This window comes from Bubalus bubalis, chromosome 3, assembly GCF_019923935.1.
Source record: "Bubalus bubalis isolate 160015118507 breed Murrah chromosome 3, NDDB_SH_1, whole genome shotgun sequence".
Taxonomy (NCBI): Eukaryota; Metazoa; Chordata; class Mammalia; order Artiodactyla; family Bovidae; genus Bubalus; species Bubalus bubalis.
The window spans coordinates 164,847,747-164,865,835 of record NC_059159.1 but is presented as its reverse complement, the minus strand read 5'-3'; the positions used below and the strand labels follow the sequence as shown (position 1 = coordinate 164,865,835).

Here is an 18,089-nt window from a genome sequence, read left to right as displayed (position 1 = left end):
AGACCAAAAAAAAAAAAAAAAATAAGGGAGAAACAGTGCTGAAACAGAACACACACATCTACTGTAAAACACATCCCAATTTCAAAAATAAGAAAATGTGGGAACTTGACCATGGAGGAAATATGGGAGTCTGTGCTCACTTACTGAGCTGGGCTATACAGTGTAATAATGACAGCACTTTCTAAAACTCATAGGGAAAAACAATTAAGCAAATAAACAGAATATTCTCAGTTATCCTCCATAAATTTTCCCTGAATCTTTAGCATGTGCAAACGGGAATCTGACCAAAGGTGGGGTCTGGTTGAACATCAAATCACACATTAAGCTACTTCACGTTCAAGGGGCCTGTGTATCTACAAATAATCCTCTGACATCCAATTCCAGGGCCTACGGCCAAGACCAGCTCCGGGAGTAAGGACAGGGAATTATCAAGTCCCCTCCACCCCAAGGCACTCCCCCTCTTCCACCTCCTTGGACATGCTGGGCCCCATTCTCCATACATGCAAATCTGGATCTCTCCATCTATTTTAAGGAAATGGTTCATACAGGAGAGAAAAGGGGTGGGGAACTTTTGAAAATTCTCCACAACATGTGAAGTCAAAGGAGCATTAGTCTCATCCAGGGAGCCCTCTCTGATTTATTATTATTATTTATTTATTATTATTCCCAGGGAGCCATGGGCTTTGGAGCCAGTCGTAAGAAATCTGTTTTATGGCTTCCTAACAAAATACGGGTGTTGACCAAATGGCCAAACCCAAATTGGTCACCTACTCTTCATTAGACCCAAATCCAGATGATCTGAGCTTTTTTCAAAAAATAAGATTAAGTCATCAAACATTTATTGAGCTGCTGCTCTGTGCCAGACCCTAAACTGAATAACCCATGATCTCTGCCCTCAAGGAACTCGCAAGCTGGCTGGTGAGTCAGAAATGCGAACAACCAACTCCCATCTGTGAGCCTAGATTACCTGGAAAGTCCTGCAGGCTGCAGAAGTCCAGGGGACTCCAGAGAAGAGAACATGCAGATGGGTCTTAAGGGGGTCTGGTTTCTCATGGGACAGAGGAAAATGAGGGAAAGGTCATGAGAGATAGAAGGCCTGGTGTGAACAGAATCTCAAAGGTAGACAGTTTAGGGCTTCCCTGGTGATCCAGTGGTTAAGAACTTGCCTTGCAATGCAAGGGACACCAGTTTGATCTGTGGTCCAGGAGGATCCCACATGCAATGCAGCAACTAAGCCCAAGTTACTGAGTCCATGTACCTAGAGCCCGTGCCCCATAGCAAGAGAAGCCACTTCAATGAGAAGCCCATGCACCACAATTAGAGAGTAGCCCCACTCACCACAACTAGAGAAAACCCGAGTACAGCAACGAAGACTCAGCACAGCCAAAAAATAAATCCTCAAAAAAAAAAAGGTAGACGGTTCACCCCGAATTAAGATTTATCCCTTTAAACAGCGTGCCACAGGCTTTGAAACAAACCCAGAAACATCTGGAGGAGCCAGAGCATCCTTGGAATGAAAGCACTGACAAAGCTTTGGACAGGAAAGACGTGTGGGGCCCAGGAGATATCTCATCCCAGTCTGTTTTAACATAACACGCAAAAAAGGCACATTTTCTGTTGTTACTTAATTCTACCTACTAAAGATAAGTCAGCAAGTTTGCAGAACAACCGAAATTGCTGTCACTGGCATTCAACCTCCACAAATGGAGACCACTGGATCAAGAGATTACTAACATGTATTGACCACCTTCTAAGGAGTGGCTGGATATAACACGTGAATTGCTTCATTTAATCATAAAACAACCTTTCAAGGTCAAGATTATTTCACCCCTTCTTCCAGATGCAGAAGTTGTGGTTCCAAAACCAAAGGAGACTTTTCCAAAGTAACACAAGGCTAACCACGCAATGAGGTTGGGTTTCAAACTCTGGTCTGGCTGACCTCACATCCACCTTTCCATTTCACCAATTGGGTGGCTGTTAGAAATTTTCTATGCTTCGTGTTTAAGGCCTCCCCTGGGGGGAATTTCCTGGTGGTTCCATGTTCAGTTCAGAAATGAATTGCACTGACTGATCATCTTTGCATCCAGATCTCCTCCCACCCCTCGGACCCCCAACCCTGGTCCTACGCACCTGCTGTCTTCTTCCATCTTCATCCTTTTCTCAAGAAATACTTTTTAAACCAACCTCCTAGGACAGACTCCTCCACTTCTCAACTTCAACGGCACACATACCAAGACACAGTATCTTGGAGTTTCTAGCCATCATCTGTCCTTCCGGCTAAAGCATTCCAGCCTAACATTGGCAGAAGACTGCTTTAGGGCAAATACAAGGGAGGCATGGACCACTTTGGCCAGAAGAGGCTATACGGATGAAATGCCTCAGCGCATAGAGTTCAGAAAGGAAGTCCCACCAACAAAACCAAGGGCTTTCAAAGATGTGTTCTAACCTTCTGAGGCCACCCAGTAACAACAAAATGGAACGCTGGTCTGGTTCTATGCTGTCCGATACAGAAGCCACTAGCCACGTATGGCTACTAGCATGTGAAATGTGGCTAGTCAGAAAAGACTCAGTATCCCTCCAAAGAAAGAATGTAAACTAGCACATTAATAATTTTTATATTAATGAATACTGAAATGACAGCATTGTGGATATACTGTTATATAATCCATAGTATTAAAATTAATTTCATCTGTTTCTTCTTGGTTTTTTTTAAGTGTGACTAGAAAATTTTAAGTGGCATATGTGGCTCACATTTGTGACTTGAATTTTATTTCGATTGGACAGCACTGGCCTGACACATTTAAAAGATGAGAAGACCAAGACAGCAATTCTGGAGCTTTTTAGGAAGCGCATACACACAAAAACACAGACATTCACTCAGAGTCTGATAGGTATTTAAATATAGCACAGACATGAACTTTCTTAACTCCAAAAAATGTCCTCTGGCAATGTGAAGTAAGTGAGGAACAAAAGTAACTGGGGCTGCTCTCCCAGTGACCAAGACTGGGATCCCACACTACTTAAAAAGTCTCCTTCCCAGCCAGAGAACCTGGCCGAGATGCCACTTCACTCTGGAAGGGCAAGCTAACAGCACCTGCCCTTCCCGTCTCATCCAAGGCCGACAAGCTGGGGTGTGTGCCTGACCGCCACCTACGCGGTCGAGACTTCTTCACAGCTGGCCCTTCAGGTAAGCTCAACCAGAGAATAAAAAAAAAAAAGAACATGTGACCCAGGACACTTATCCCAAAGGGTTCATGTGAAAGTCTACTGGGGTAATAAGAAAATGAAGTATAAGCAGCAATATGCGGGATTCCTGGAGCACATCATCATCGATCATCTAGACCAGCAACTGTCAAATTCTTTTAACCATAACTCACAGTAGGACTTAATCATGCACACCCATCAGCATATGTAAATAAAACTACAGTTTCGTTAAGACAACACTTACCTGGGATACATAGCTATGCCTCTGCTAGTGTGTGTTCCCCTGTATCCTACTCTGTTCTTTTTGTGTGTGTGCTGAGTGTGATCCACTGAACTGATCTTACAACCCACCAATGGGTCATGACTCACAACCTAGCCTGGGTATGGCGAGTAGAGGTACACCCCCATCCTGTGATGGGCACTGCTACATGACCACTGCACCCCATCCTCCACAATGTCGGAGTCCGGATGTGACCTCAGAATCCTTCTCAACACAGTGATCCAGGCAGCTACAGCCCATCGCATGGAGTCAGAATCAGAGAAGAAAACGACTTATTAGGATCACTGCTCTGTTCCAAAGCTCTCATACAACAAACACAAAGACTGAGGGCTCAGAAGGAAAAAAAGTGGTTTGTCCAAGATCATACAGCAAGACCGTGGGCAAACTAGGCCTCCTGTGTACCCACAAAGCCTCTTCACCTTCCATCACCAGGGAGGAGACACAACTGACATGAAACATTACAAGAACATGGAAAAATTTCAAAATTTCACCATGATCATGAAAAGTCTGCTTATACATCCAATGAAACACACAAGGAAGTTCTTATCACCCTTCCAAGGAGACAACATGAGCCTTCTGAGGTCAGAGGAAGCAGTATGCCAACAGCTGAGTCAAAGGTGGAGGGGGAGAATGGTATCTGACAATGCAGGAGTTTTTAAACTGTTTCTCAAACAAAACAAACCATTGGTTGTTTATTTCCTAGGACCAGGGAGAGGTCACACTCATACTGACCAGCCATCTTTGTTGTTTTCCTTCTGCAACAGCAAGAGCCCTTGTTCAAGTTCACCTCTGTGCAGGGCTGAAAATATAAGCAAACCCTTTTTCTTAGCTTGGTCTGAAGTCAAGCAATAAAGCAAGCCCTTGAAATTTCAAACGTTATTAGAAAATTAAAAAAAAAAAAAAACTCCTTAGGCAGAAAAGCAAAACATTAATAAGAGTCTCCTCTGTGAAACTGAGCATAAATGATCTTTCACCAAAATAACTCAGTCCATCATCAAATTACCACCCCTCAAGTCCAATTTGCCAGATTTTTCACCCAAGACCACAAAAGAGTTTGGTGAAAAGACATGGCCTAATAAAAATCAGCTGATATATATCCATTTCTGGTCACACTTCCATCCACCATAGGAGGTGAGAAAGGCAAGGCCCAGGTCACTGTCTCAATCCTGAGAGACGCCAATAGAAACAAAAGAAAATTGACCCCGCCCCCAACAGTACCATCATGCACCTCTATTTCCTTTAAAACAAACATGATCAGAATAACCAATTTAAAAAAAAAAGAAAAAACAAGCCTACAGAACAGAGATGATTTTCCATTTCTAGTCAGGGGTTCCCTTTAAACTGTTAAACAACACAACAAAATTTCAAGAGAATGGAATGAAGGAATTTGAGTTGTGTGTCAGGAGATACAGGGCACACAAAGGAACAGGCTGCAATATTTTTATTCCTTGCACCAGAAATAACCTGTTATCAACAACCCTGAGTCTTTCTCAGATGCCCGGTAGGGGTGCCCACCCACCCCTCCCCAATGCAGGACACAGTTCTCCTCCCATCACCTGCTAAACTGGCTCTCCTGTCTCGTGAGACCTCCTGAGCCCTTGGAAATTATAAATTCTTTGCCTGTCCTCGGCATCGGCCTAAATAATTCAATAGAAAAAAAATTAATTACGCTACTTTAAAAAAAAAAAAAAAAAAAGCTCATTCCAAATATGTCAGAATGTGGCCAGTCAGCCCTGAAGGATTTTGTTACTAAAAAAGTAAAAATCTCCCAAATGCAATGGCGGTGATGGGAAATGTCAAACCTCTGCACTATCGAATATATTTCACAGAATTTGTATCCCCTTAGAAATCTGAATTTCCCCAAAACGGCGTTGGGAATTCATGGGCCAGGGCCATCATTTCTTCCAAGACCAGCTGGTGGCTAGTGAAAGGGAATAGGATTTTCTGTCCTGGCCCTGTGTGACCCACTACCAGGTCCCATCCAAGAAACCACTCCTCAAATGCTAACATTTCCCCCTCCTTTTGGACAGAAAAACTGGAACTTTCTTTTTTTGATGCAAAATCCCCAGCAAGTTCAGATAGTAATTTATCACAAATAACCCTTCAACTTTGGGTAGGTACCTTATCTTCCTTTGTTAAATTTCAATTTGGCCAATATTTGTCTTCCCAAAAGAAAAAAAAATTTTTTTTTGGCTTCACCTTGACTTTTTTGAAGGCCAAAAAACATCAAATAATGTGTGCACATATGCTCTCATGATCCAAAGACAAGTATCTTTGGGTTTTGGCTTTTGTTTATATTTTGATTTTTTTCCCTTAAAAAAAAATTTAAAATTTGATGCTAGAATCAAGTTGAATTGGTGTTTTACCCCATTTTTTCAGCAAAGTAAGTATTCCACTACAGAAGATGGATAAAAATCAGAATTTTCATCTCTTCTCTGTCCTTTCCTTTTTTATCTTTCCTTCCTAAGTCAGTAAAATTTGTGCTTTTGAAAAAAAATTAGACCCCCCCCCCCACTAAATGATCAAGCTTAATGGATTTTTTCCCCCTTTGAAAGTAATCAAATTTGTGAAAAATACCAAATGTTAGTAAACTATCAACCCCACAGCACAATCAAAGAGGCCTGAAACCAAACTGGATATATTTTTTTTAATAATAAAATTTTCAAATTGAAAGATTGAACAAGCACACAGAAAGGAAAATTTTCTTCTTACCAAGGATTCTTCAACCCTTGTCTTTACCAACTGATTCAGTTGCATGTCATAAAAAATGAGCTTCTGTGAATCCACTGTTAGTTTTTTCATAATAATGTTAATTATGCATATCTTATTTTAATGGCGGTCTCTCCTACAAATCTGTGGACTACTCAATTTGTATAATGTAATGAATTTACATTTTTTTCCCACTGAATACTGCTCAGAAAAGGTTGCTGACATTTTCTGTATAAAACAACAACAAAAAAAGAAGTGCCTAGACCTTTCAGCAAACAAAATCAGAAAACAGTCTTAATTATTCCATCAAAGCAAAAGCAAAAAAAAAAATAACACACAACCCAACAAATGCAGGGAAAAAATGGATTTCACTCTAACTTTTCCAGTTTCTGCTTTTCTTTAGAACCTTGGGATTTAAACACAGTAAAATGTAAATGAAAAATTAAAAAAATAAGACCTACAATTTTTGGGTGTGTCCAAAGCCAACATTTTAGGCTCTATTTCTCTTTTAAATCCTTCCTTCTTGGAAATAGAAAAACTTTAAATATTGCCAAATGGCAAAATTAGTCTTTTTTGCCCACTGAGCTAAACAAGTTCCAAATTACAATGAAGTACAATTTCTAATTGCTTCAATAAAGCCAATTCTCCCAGTTTCTCCTAAACTCAACAATTTCCCTCCTTTCCTCATTCCAAATAGTTTTTTCTCAAACTAAAATGAGTTGGGCAGCCAAATCGACTTTGGTTTTAGAAGGCTTTTTGCCTTCTCCCCTTCAAAACCTGAATTCATTCAAATTCTAGCTTAATTTTCATTTACATATTATCTGGATTTAGCTTCAGAAATAAAAATTGTCTCTATGCTCCTGGAAAGATCAAAGTGAAAACTGTCACCCTCAAAAAGAAAAAAAAAGAATCTCTGTCCTCTCCGCTGCCTTATAGAGGAAACTTTTGAAAAAATAAGAAATAAAAAATATTTCTTTTCAATTTTAATTTCTTTTTTATTTACAAAATAGTATCCTCTAGGTGGCGTCGTTTTAATGGGAAAAAACTACCGTTTGAAGAAAAATTAGAAAAAAAATTGAGAAAAGGAAATATGGCCTAAAAAAAAAAAAAGATTGTTGCAAAGATAGGAAGCCAGGGGGGAAAGACCTCCCGAGGGGTCATCGGGGACCCCGAGCGCACAGAGGGTCAGGGGGAAATTGTAAATTTAGAGGGGAGGGGGGAGATCTGGAAGGGGTTGCATTTTTGCAAAATGTGAATTGTCCAAACTGAAATGGCTGCTCTGTTCTCTCGCCGCTTTGTTTTCTGGGCTCCGGTCCGAGCCCGGGGCTGGAGGGGGCGCCGGGTGGGGGCCCGAAAAGACCCCCGCGTCATCCCCACCCTCCGCACACCCCGCTGCGCCCGGGGGGGCTCACCAGACCCCGACTCTCCCGTTTGCGCCCACAAAAAAGCCCGCAAACGTGCCCAGGCACTTTGCATTTTGCAAATCTTGCAATGAAGTGGCGCAGCGCCCCGGGCCCCGGCCCCCCGGGGTCCCCCGCGCGGTGCATGCCCCCGGCCCCCCGTCGTACCTGCGGAGCCGCCGCGCCGCCCGGCTGGTTCATGGGTCCGTGCGGGAGGAGGCGGCCCCGGCGCGTCCTGCTCCTCCCGGGCCGGGCTGCTGGTGCGCGCACAATGCCGCCGCCGCCGCCGCCGCCGCCGCCGCTCCCTCCTCCGCCCGCCCCGCTCAGGCCGGGGGGGCGGGGGCGCTGGGGGCGCGCGGGGGGGGCGCCCGGCCCTCGCCCCCACCCCCGGCCCGCACCGGCCGCCGCCGCCGCCGCCGCCGCCGAGCCGCCCCTCTCGGGGCTGCGGCCGCCCCCCGCCGCCCTGCCCGCCCCCGGGCCGGCCTCGCCGTGCGGCCCGCGAGCTCCGGGCCTCGGCCTCGGCCTCCGCGCCACCGGCCTCCGCGCCGCACACAAAGCCGGCCGGCCCCCGGGCGCGCGGCTCCCGCCCGCCCGCCTGCCCCGGCCGAGGCGCACCCGCCCCCGAAACTTTCCCGCGCCGCGCCCCGCGCGCCCCGCGCCCCCCGCGCCCGCCCCTCAGAGCCTTCCTGCCCTGCCCCCGCTCCCCAGCCCCTCCGAGAGGTCATTTTCACGTTGGAAAAAAAGTTTGGGGAGCCTTCTCTGGGCGGAACACAAGGGGTTAATGGGAACTCTTTGGCTCCCCCCACCCCCCCCAAAAAAAAATCAGATTGATTTTTTTAAATAAAGTTTGAAGAGCTGGCCTTATGGAAGAATCGGAAGACTCAATGGGGATATTATCAATGCCCCTGCCACCCTTCCAAAAAAATCTAATGTAACTGAAGAATAAAAGTTTGAAGAACTAGCCCTATGTCAGACAAGAGGGGTTAAGGGGACTCTTTCTAGCCCCCCCCCCCGCCCCGCCCCCAGATTGATTTTAAAAACAAATATCTGAGCTGCTTTTATGTGAAATGCAAGATAAAGAGAATGTTTCTCTTTATCCCTCTCAATTTTTTAAAGAATATATTTATTTTAAAAATTAAAGTTTGAAGAACTGGTCCCCTGTTGGACAAGAAGGGTGAAAGGTTAGACACCCCCACCCACCCATCCACATGCCCCAATCAAATTGATTTTAAAAAGAAAAATTTGTGAAACTCTGGGTGAAGTAAATGGTGAGCAAGGATATTTCTATTCAACACCCTAAAAAATCAGATTATTTTTAAATTTGAGGAGCGGGCATCCTTGTAACTTGGTAAGATTTAAAGGGAATTCCCCCCTTCCTCCTCACCCTCCAAAAATACCAGATTTTTTCTTTTTTAATTTATGTGTGAAGGACTTGCCCCATGTAGAGACAGAAGGGATTAATGGATCCATCCTGCATCTCCCACAATTGATTGTTTTTTAGAATAAAAATTTGAAAAACTGCAAGTCTCTGAGATGAAAGATATCTTTGTTTACCCCTCCCTAGTAGAAAAATAGGATACTTTTTTTTATTGGTGTCACTTGTCATGTTAATGTTTTAAATTTATTTATGTATTTATTTATTTTGGTTGTGCCAGGTCTTCATTGCTGCACAAGCGATTCTCTAGTTGCGGCAATTGAGGGCTACTCTCTAGCTGTGGTGCACTGGCTTCCCACTGCAATGACTTCTCTTATTTCCGAGCATGGGCTCTAGGGCTCAGGGGCTTCAGTAGGTGCAGCTCCCAGGCTCTAGAGCACAGGTTCAATGATTATGGCACATGTACTTGGCTGCTCCCTGGCATGTAGGGTCTTCCAGGATCAGGGATTGAACCTGTGTCTCCTGCCTTGGCAGGCGGATTCTTTATCACTGAGCCACCTGGGAAGCCGCCAGAAGAATACTTTTTTAAAATAAAACCATTGGAAATTAAGGGCAAACAGGTGTCATTTCTCTACACCCACCTTAAAAAATTAAATAGGGGTTTTTTTGTTTGTTTGTTTGTTTTAATGTTTAAGGAGTTGGGTTAATATGAGACAGGAAGAGTTACAGAAATTTTTTCCCTGCACCCTCTAGCAAAGTTATTTTTTAAATATTCAGAAACTAAAAGATTGTATAGAAGACACTGTCTCTCCCTAAAGGATGAAAGTGAGAATTTAGCAGAGAATTGAGGCACATTCTTCTCCAGACTAAATACACACATGAGATTAAGAGGAACCTTCAAACCATTTCCCTACCACCCAAAACTGGAGAATCATTGAAAATAAAAAGTGGCCATTTCTCTCTCCCTGACAGCCTGGCAGGTGGGTCCCTGGCCAGCGTTTGGCAGCCTCTGCCAAGGCTGGTGTAGGGCAGGCACTGAAGGGAGCAGGGCAGCCTGTGGAGTTTGGCAGTGTTGGGCTCTCAGGGACCCGGGACATACGTACAGGCCAGGCAGCCCCCTGCCCATCTGCCCCTCAGCCATCAGATGGCTGAGGCCCCGTTACCCAGAAAAATGCTCCAGGTTTGGTGTCTCTCTGGCTCCATCCCTGTGTGAAAGTTTCTAGGCACCTGTCTTAAGACCAGACCCCCTACTCTGCCTAGCGGAGCCACGCCTGACTTATGGCTATGGAGTAGAAAGAAACTGGATCCAAAATAACATTAGATCTCAGTCACCACAGCTGAGAGCTATCGGGTACCAAGGGGGAAGAAGAATCTTGCCCTGGGAGTCAGGAAAACATGATGCAATAAATATTCTATGAGGACTTACTATGTGCCAGGCATCTTGTGTCTAGTAGGGCAGCCACGCCATCGAGAAGAGGACTGTCTGTAGCAGCCCTCTCAACCCTGAGCAATCCTCAGCACCATGGTAAGGGCCCATTCCAACACTGATCTCTGAGCCCCATCCAGACTTCCGATTTAACCGGTCAGGGGTAGGGAGCAAGAATTTGCATTTCTAACAAGTTCTCAGGTGATGCTAATGCTGCTGGTCCGAGGACCACATTTTAAAAGCCATTGTCAGGACTTTGCTAGTGGTCCAGTGGCCAAGACTCCCAACGCAGGGGGCCTGGGGTTCTAGCTTGCTCAGGGAACTAGATCCCGCATGCCACAACTGAGTTTGCATGCCTCAACTGAAGATTTCCCATGCCGCAACAAAGATCAAAGATATTGCATGCAGCAGCTAAGACCCAGCACAGCCAAATAAATAAATAAAAATATTAAAAAAAAATAAGAGCTCTTGTCATAGTGTTAACAGAGAAAGTGCACAGGCATACGAGAAAGAGAAAGGACCCACCCCAGCTCCAACGGGGTCGGCAAAGATTCCGAGAGGAATAGCATCCTGCAGGAAGGCGGGATAGAGGCATCCTTCCCCTCTAGGTCTACATTGGATGGCAGTCTCTCTAGATCAAGGGATTCTTCAGTAGCGTCCTTAGTAGGTTTTCGGATCCACAAAGTAAGAAATTTTATGTCTTAAGCAAATTTATCTCTACATGTGCATTTTGGGGAAGAAAATCTCTGACTTTCACCGATTTCCCTAAATGGTCAATGACCCCAACCTAGACTGATTTCCTGCCTGTTTCCAGGCACCTCTGGCCTGGAAAATCCTTCGGGTCCTTCTCAGCCTCTCTTTCTGGAATCACTGCCAGCCTTTTCTGCATCTCTACCACCCACAGCCACAAGAAGCGGGCCTTCTCTTCCATGAGGACATCTGGACAGAGTGAGCATAGAGTGCATTTAGCACCACCTGGGACACAGAGGCAAGTTCACAACAGGCGTCCTGACCTGGAGAGTCATTTGTCCCTTGAAGGATATAGATAGGTTCAGGGGATGAAGACTGGGCTTGGTATCTTCCTTACAAAATTCAGGTTCTAAATGAACTCGCATATATCCCAAAACCATAGTGGATACGACGCAGTCACCCACAGCTGTGATTTATCCCTGTTCAGGAGGTTAACTAAGAGTACAAGCAGCAGTGGAGTTTGGAGGCAGAGGGGACAGGGAGTATTTAGTGAGCAAGGCAAGACCTGCTCAGTCATGGGAGAGGCATCACAATATCACAGGGGCAGGATGCCCATCTGTCAGAGCTGCTGACAACAGACGCATTAGGTGGAAGCATAACCCAGTAGGGACCTCCAAGGGCTTACCTGTCCCCTAAGGGTTCGTGATTGAACTCAACATACCAGTGTTTATCAAATTCTAGAGACCTCTGACCCCTTCTATCCCCAGAACCAGCTTTGTTTACTAAGAGCCCAAATGGCAACCCACTCCAGTACTCTTGCCTGGAAAATCCCACGGACGGAGGAGCCTGGTAGGCTACAGTCCATGGAGTTGCAAAGAGTTGGACATGACTGAGCAACTTCACTTCACTTCACTTCAGACAGTGAAGTCAGCCGTCTGGGTCCCTACCCCTGCTCTGGCCCTTGAATGCTACCTGATCTTGAGCAGACAACTCAATCTCCCCTTGTTTTAATTTCCCCGTCCTTCAAATGGTGCTGATAGGAGGGGTGATTTGAGGATAAAATGGTATAATACATATAAAGCTTCTGAAAAAGCGCCTAGTACATGGGACTTCCCTGGTGGCCCAGAGGCTAAAACTCTGCACTCCCAATGCAGGGGGCCCAGGTTCCATCCCTGGTTGGGGAATTAAAGCCCACATCCTGAAACTAACGATCCCTCGTGCCATAACTAAGACCCAGAACAGCCATATAAAATGAATAAATATAGAGAAAGTGCCTAGAATAGAGAAAGCACTCCATACACATCAGCTATGGGAATCAGCTATGAGACACGTGTTTCCCTCCTCTGCATGGACTGGCTGTGTGACGCTGGGCTCCTGGCTTAATTTCTGTTTTCAGTTCAGTTCAGTTGCTCAGTCGTGTCAGACTATTTGTGACCCCATGCACTGCACGGTTCCCTGTCCATCACTAACTCCCGGAGCTTGCTCAAACTCATGTCCATCCAGTCGGTGATGCCATCCAACCATCTCATCCTCTGTCGTCCCCTTCTCCTGCCTTCAATCTTTCCCAGCATCAGGGTCTTTTCCAATGAGTCAATTCTTTGCATCAGGTGGCTCAATTATTGGAGCTTCAGTTTCTTAGTTTCTGTCTCTGCAAAATGGAGACACTAAAGTCTTATCAACACTCTTTTAGTTATAATCAGTAGAAACAAAATCTTGCTTTTTTTTAAAAGTGTTATTTTATTAAGCAAAATCATGGTACCCAAGGGCAGAAATGAAATGAGGCCTCCAGAGGTTTGGAGCCAGGAACTAGAAAATCATCAGGAACAGGCTTGCTCTCTCCATGACTCTGTGCCACCAGTCTCTGGACATCTCAGCTCCAATTCATTCTCTCTCTCTGCCCCCATGCCTCTCCGCCTTTCCTTTCTCCAGGTGGGTGTTCTCTGCCTCTCTGGGCACACAGTCAAAATAGCCTCAGTTCCTCAGTAGCCTGGTGTCTCTGTGTTCCAATCTGAATTTTTGGGATAGAGAATGTGGTTGGCAGAGCTTGACTCTCAGGCCACCAGGAGCCAATCACTGAAGAACAAGGCATCTGCCATCACATAATGTGCAGAGACTTCGGAAACCCAACCCTGACGGAAGGGAGTGTGGTAGGGTGGGCAGCCCCCTCAAATGTTGAACGTCATTGAGGATGGTGAGGATTGGCTGAGATTAGGGGTTTAAAGGACTTAGTTCAGGACCTGGCATGAAAAGATACATTTCCTCCTGGTGGAATCGGGAGATTTCAAGGTAATCAGGGACTGAGAATGGTGAGATTTTGACATTTTGTCAGGAGGTGCAAGCTAGATGAGGCTTGTGTCACGGGCAGGTAAGGGGAACCAGGAGATAGGAATTGCTCCAAAAATAGCCTTTGGATATGAAACAGAACTTGGGTCTTGGCTAAAATCTTGTGGGTACATCCTGGTGAAGAAACTGCCTTTAGAGTGAAACAGGTTCTCAGGGGTGTGGAACAGAAAGTAAGGACTTCACCAAATGCTGTCTTCTTCCTCAAGCTGAGTTTCTTTTCTAAGCCCAAACAATCCTCAATGAAACCCCTGTCAGGGAGACTTGGGCTGCCTGAATCTGCACGACAAGAGAGAACCACACAATCCAGTCTTAAACACTCTCTTAGCAATCTACCAAACAAGATGGCAGCATTTTCTTATTTGATCTACTACTTCTCTGAGATGGGTGGAGAAGGTACAGTCATCCGTATTTTAAAAATGAGGAATGTGAGGCTCAAGTACTTGGCCAAACCAGCCAGTGGCAGCCCCATCTGACTCTCAGGCAAGGCTCTGCTCTGGCTGCCCCCATGAAAATTTCTGGAGATTGAAATCATCCAGGAATTCCCTGGCAGTCCTGTGGTTAGGACAAAGCGCTTTCACTGTTGAGACCCGGGTTCAATCTCTAGTCAGGGAAATAAGATCCCACAAGCCTCAAGGTGCGGCCAAACAAAACAAAAACAAAATCAACAGATTGACTAAATCGTCTTGCTCTGACTGAAGAATTTTCTTCTTTTCCTTCCTCTCCCGCCTCTTCATCCCCCTCCCTACAAAGGAAGAAGTTGAGAAGATGTGGCATCAACTTATTTCTTTAAGAGAGGTCCTTCCTAGTCACGATAAAGTCTCCAGAGACACAGATACTTGAGGTCTAGCAGTCCCCCTGGGAGGAAAAGCCAGAAAGAACAAAGGTCCAAGACATGCGGCTGGCAAATCAAGAGAGAAGAGATCAAGCTGACAGCTCAGACCAAGAATCAGAATTAAAGCCAAATTTGAGTAGCCCATCCGTGGATTCAAACAATGCATTAAAAAATACTGCATGTTTCAAAAACTTATTCCATGTGCTTGCCATCTTATGAAGCCTAGAGAAAGTCTAGCATGCTGGTGAAGATCTCATCCAATCTCGGCAATTAGATTTGCATAGGAATCCTTGCTTTGTACTTAACCAAATTGTGACCTTAACCAAGCCCCAGTTTCCTCATCTGCAAAATGGGCAAAATAAGGTACCTAACATACAGGGTGATTTAAAGCATTAATTCAAATTACACAGTCAACACAAGGTAGTTATTATTCCTGCTGCTGCTGCTGCTGCTGCTGCTGCTAAGTCACTTCAGTTGTGTCCGACTCTGTGCGACCCCAGAGACGGCAGCCCACCAGGCTCCCCCGTCCCTGGGATTCTCCAGGCAAGAACGCTGGAGTAAGTCGCCATTTCCTTCTCCAATGCATGAAAGTGAAAAGTGAAAGTGAAGCCGCTCAGTCGTGTCCGACCCTTAGCGACCCCATGGACTGCAGCTTACCAGGCTCCTCCGTCCATGGGATTCTCCAGGCAAGAGTACTGGAGTGGGTTGCCAGTGCTTTCTCCAGTTATTATGCCTAGTCCCCGCTCATTTCCACTTTAACATACATAGGGAAATTCAGGCCTCTGGGTAGGGGTGGGATGGAATCGCCTCATTTGAGCAGCATTATCCCTGGTGGCTCAGATGGCAAAGAATCTGCCTGCATTGCAGGAGACCCAAGTTTGATCCCTGGGTCAGGAAGATCCCCTGGAGTAGGAAATGGCAACCCACTCCAGAATTCTCGCCTGGAGAATTCCATGGACTGAGGAACCTGGCAGGCTATAGTCCATGGGTCGCCAAGAGTTGGACATGATTGAGCAGCTGATACTTTCTACTTTCTTCTTGCTATCCAGTCAAGGGAATAAAATCAGCTTTTGAGACAGCTGCGCCATGTCCAGCAGGTATGCCCCTGACTCTGGAGCAATCCTGACCTTAGTTCTGTTGGATCTCAGAAGGGAAAGGACCCAGGCCAGGGGAAGGAGGGAGAGGAACAAAGATGGCAGGAGCTGGCCCATTCTGTTTTTCCTTATGCTACCGGGACGTCCCCAAAGGAGGCTTTAATTTGTCCTTTCTGCCATCAGGTGCATTTGTGAATGGGATTAACTGACAGTGTGGACAGAGGAGCCTGGCAGGCTACAGTCCATAGAGTCACAAAGAGTTGGACACGATAGAAACGACTTGTCACGCATGCACGCACACGCATGATGTGTCGCTTAGACTCTGGACTAGATCATGCTGGGCTCAAAGCCCAACTCAGCTGTTTCCGAGCCTCAGTTTCCTTAACTATTAAATGGGACTAATAACATACATATTCATATTTTGCATGATGGTTTGAAAAAAATGACAAGTGCCAGCGCACATTAGCTACCCTAGATGTTAACAATGATCATAACTAATCGTGGCGCGAATTCAACAACTTGTATTTGTGAAAGGTGTCCAGTGGGTAGACCATGTCCGAAAAGACCATTCAGCTGTGGCGCTGTTCAGTTATGCTCCTGAGTTATCTCCAGGAACAGATGAGAAGAGTGAGGCACAGACAGTAAAATGGAATCTATCTTTCACCAGTAAATGGACAAATGGACTTGATGTACTCTTCCTATGTGAGGCAGCAAGAACCAACGGCACTCACATAGAGTTCCTGCCAAGAAACGCATAACCCAAATCTGCTGCTACTGCTGCTAAGTCGCATCAGTCGTGTCCGACTCTGTGAGACCCCATAGACGGCAGCCCACCAGGCTCCTCCATCCATGGGATTTCCCAGGCAAGAGTGGGATGCCATTGCATTCTCCAAATCTAAACACGAGCAAATGTCACACGAACCCAGATAGAGGTGGGATTCTACCAAACAACTGGCCTCTCCCTCAAAAATGTCATTGTTATGAAAGACGAAGAAAGGCTGAGGAACTGTTTCAAATTAAAGGAGAATAAAGTCATATGACCACTAAAGGCAAAGAGTGATCTGGAATTGTACCCTAGATCATAGTTTTTAAAAAACTGCTATAAAGGTCATTATGGGGGCAATTGGTGAAATATGGATATGGTAAGATTATTAGATAGAGTATTTGATTCATGTTAAATTTTTGACTTGATAGATGTTCTCTGGGTTGTATAAGATGATTTCTTGCCCTTAGAAAGTACAAACTTTTGACGCAAAGGGACATGGTGTCTGCAACTCTCAAATGGTTAAAGAGAACAAGTTATCTATATATGTATACATCTATCTACCCTACTCCTATATGTGTGCATATATCTCATATATGTTTAAGATAACGTAGTAATATGTGACTGCATTTAACAATTACAAATCTTGGTAAAGGATATGCAAGAATTATTTGCACTATACTTTCAACTCTTCCATATTATTTTGAAATTATTTCAAAATAAGAAATTAAGAAAAGTAATACATTTGAAATGTTCAAATGCATTAGAAGCCTACAGTGACTTTTTTTTAATCAGAACTGTCTCATTTTAATGTATGTCTGACAACAAAATTTGATTCACTGATCAGTGGCTTGACCCCATCAAAAATTGCTGATTTTTTTCCTAATAACATAGTTTTCTTTTGTGACTCTTATTCCTACCAGGTTCAATTTTCCCAGGCCAATTTTGTGATCTAAATTTTGTCAAGAAGATTTAGGGTCTTCCTTCCATTTTTAGTCAATAATAATCTTTACTACATGCAATATTAGTCTTTGTCAGTTTCATTTTCTGTTGCTTATTTCTACCAAGTAAAAATTTTTTCGATTTTCAATGTTACCAATAAGATTTAATTCTTTAGTTTTTTTCCCTGATATTAATCCATAGATAGTTTAGAAGGATTTTCAACCTGGCTGTACTTCTGAATTACCTATGAGGCTTGTGAAAAACATAGGTTTCCCGCTGCCAACGCCTCTAAGACTCTGAATTAATAGGCCGGGAGGGATCCATATCTGTATTTTTAACTAGCCCTTCAAGTTCTGTAGCAGTTATTGGCCATTGCTTGATGTGGAGCTCAACTTGCCTTGTGTTATTGGTAAGAAATATTGTAAACTCTCTGGGCTTTGTTATCCTTATGATTTTAATATTTCAGTTCCCCATTTGACTATGAGATTTGTGAGGAGAGGACCAAGTTCATGGTTTCTATATGGCCAGCATACCCATTTGTTAGGTTAGGAGGCAAAAATGTAAGCTGATTGGCTGTTGGTTCATTCAACACCTTGAGTATCAGTGTCAAACGAAGGAATGACTTTTTCTTTGTGGTAAAATGTACAAACCTGTAATTTATTATTTGAACCATTTTTAAGTGTACAGTTTAGTGACATGCGCATTCGCATTGCTGTGAATCACTACTACTCATCACAAGGATTTTTCATCATCCCAGACTGAAACTATGTACCCATTAAGCAATAACTCTCTGTTACCCGCTCCCAGCCCTGGTAACCACTCTTCTCCTCTCTGTCGCTGTGCAGTTGACTATTTTAGGGACCTCATATAAGTAGGAGTCATGCTATGTTTGTCCTTTTTTGTCCTTCTGATTTCACTTAGCATAATGTCTTCAATCTTGCAGAAGGGAATGGCTTCTGTATTCCAGTATTGGAATGGAAAACATTCCAGTATTCTTACCTGGTTCATTTATGACATAGGATGTATCAGAT

The 18,089-nt window shown here is 44.5% G+C and overlaps 1 protein-coding gene across 15 annotated transcripts in view; it reads right to left on the bottom strand.

The window, feature by feature from the left end:
* Positions 1 to 7,962, bottom strand: part of ZNF618 (zinc finger protein 618) — a 204,947-nt gene extending 196,985 nt beyond the window's left edge. For all 15 annotated transcript variants that reach the window (XM_025282288.3, XM_044940493.2, XM_044940490.2 and 12 more), the window contains exon 1: positions 7,762 to 7,962. In XM_025282288.3, coding sequence (XP_025138073.2) covers positions 7,762 to 7,794 — 33 coding nt within the window. In that variant the 5' untranslated portion in view covers positions 7,795 to 7,962. The remainder of the gene's footprint in view (positions 1 to 7,761) is intronic.
* Positions 7,963 to 18,089: the final 10,127 nt, after the last annotated feature.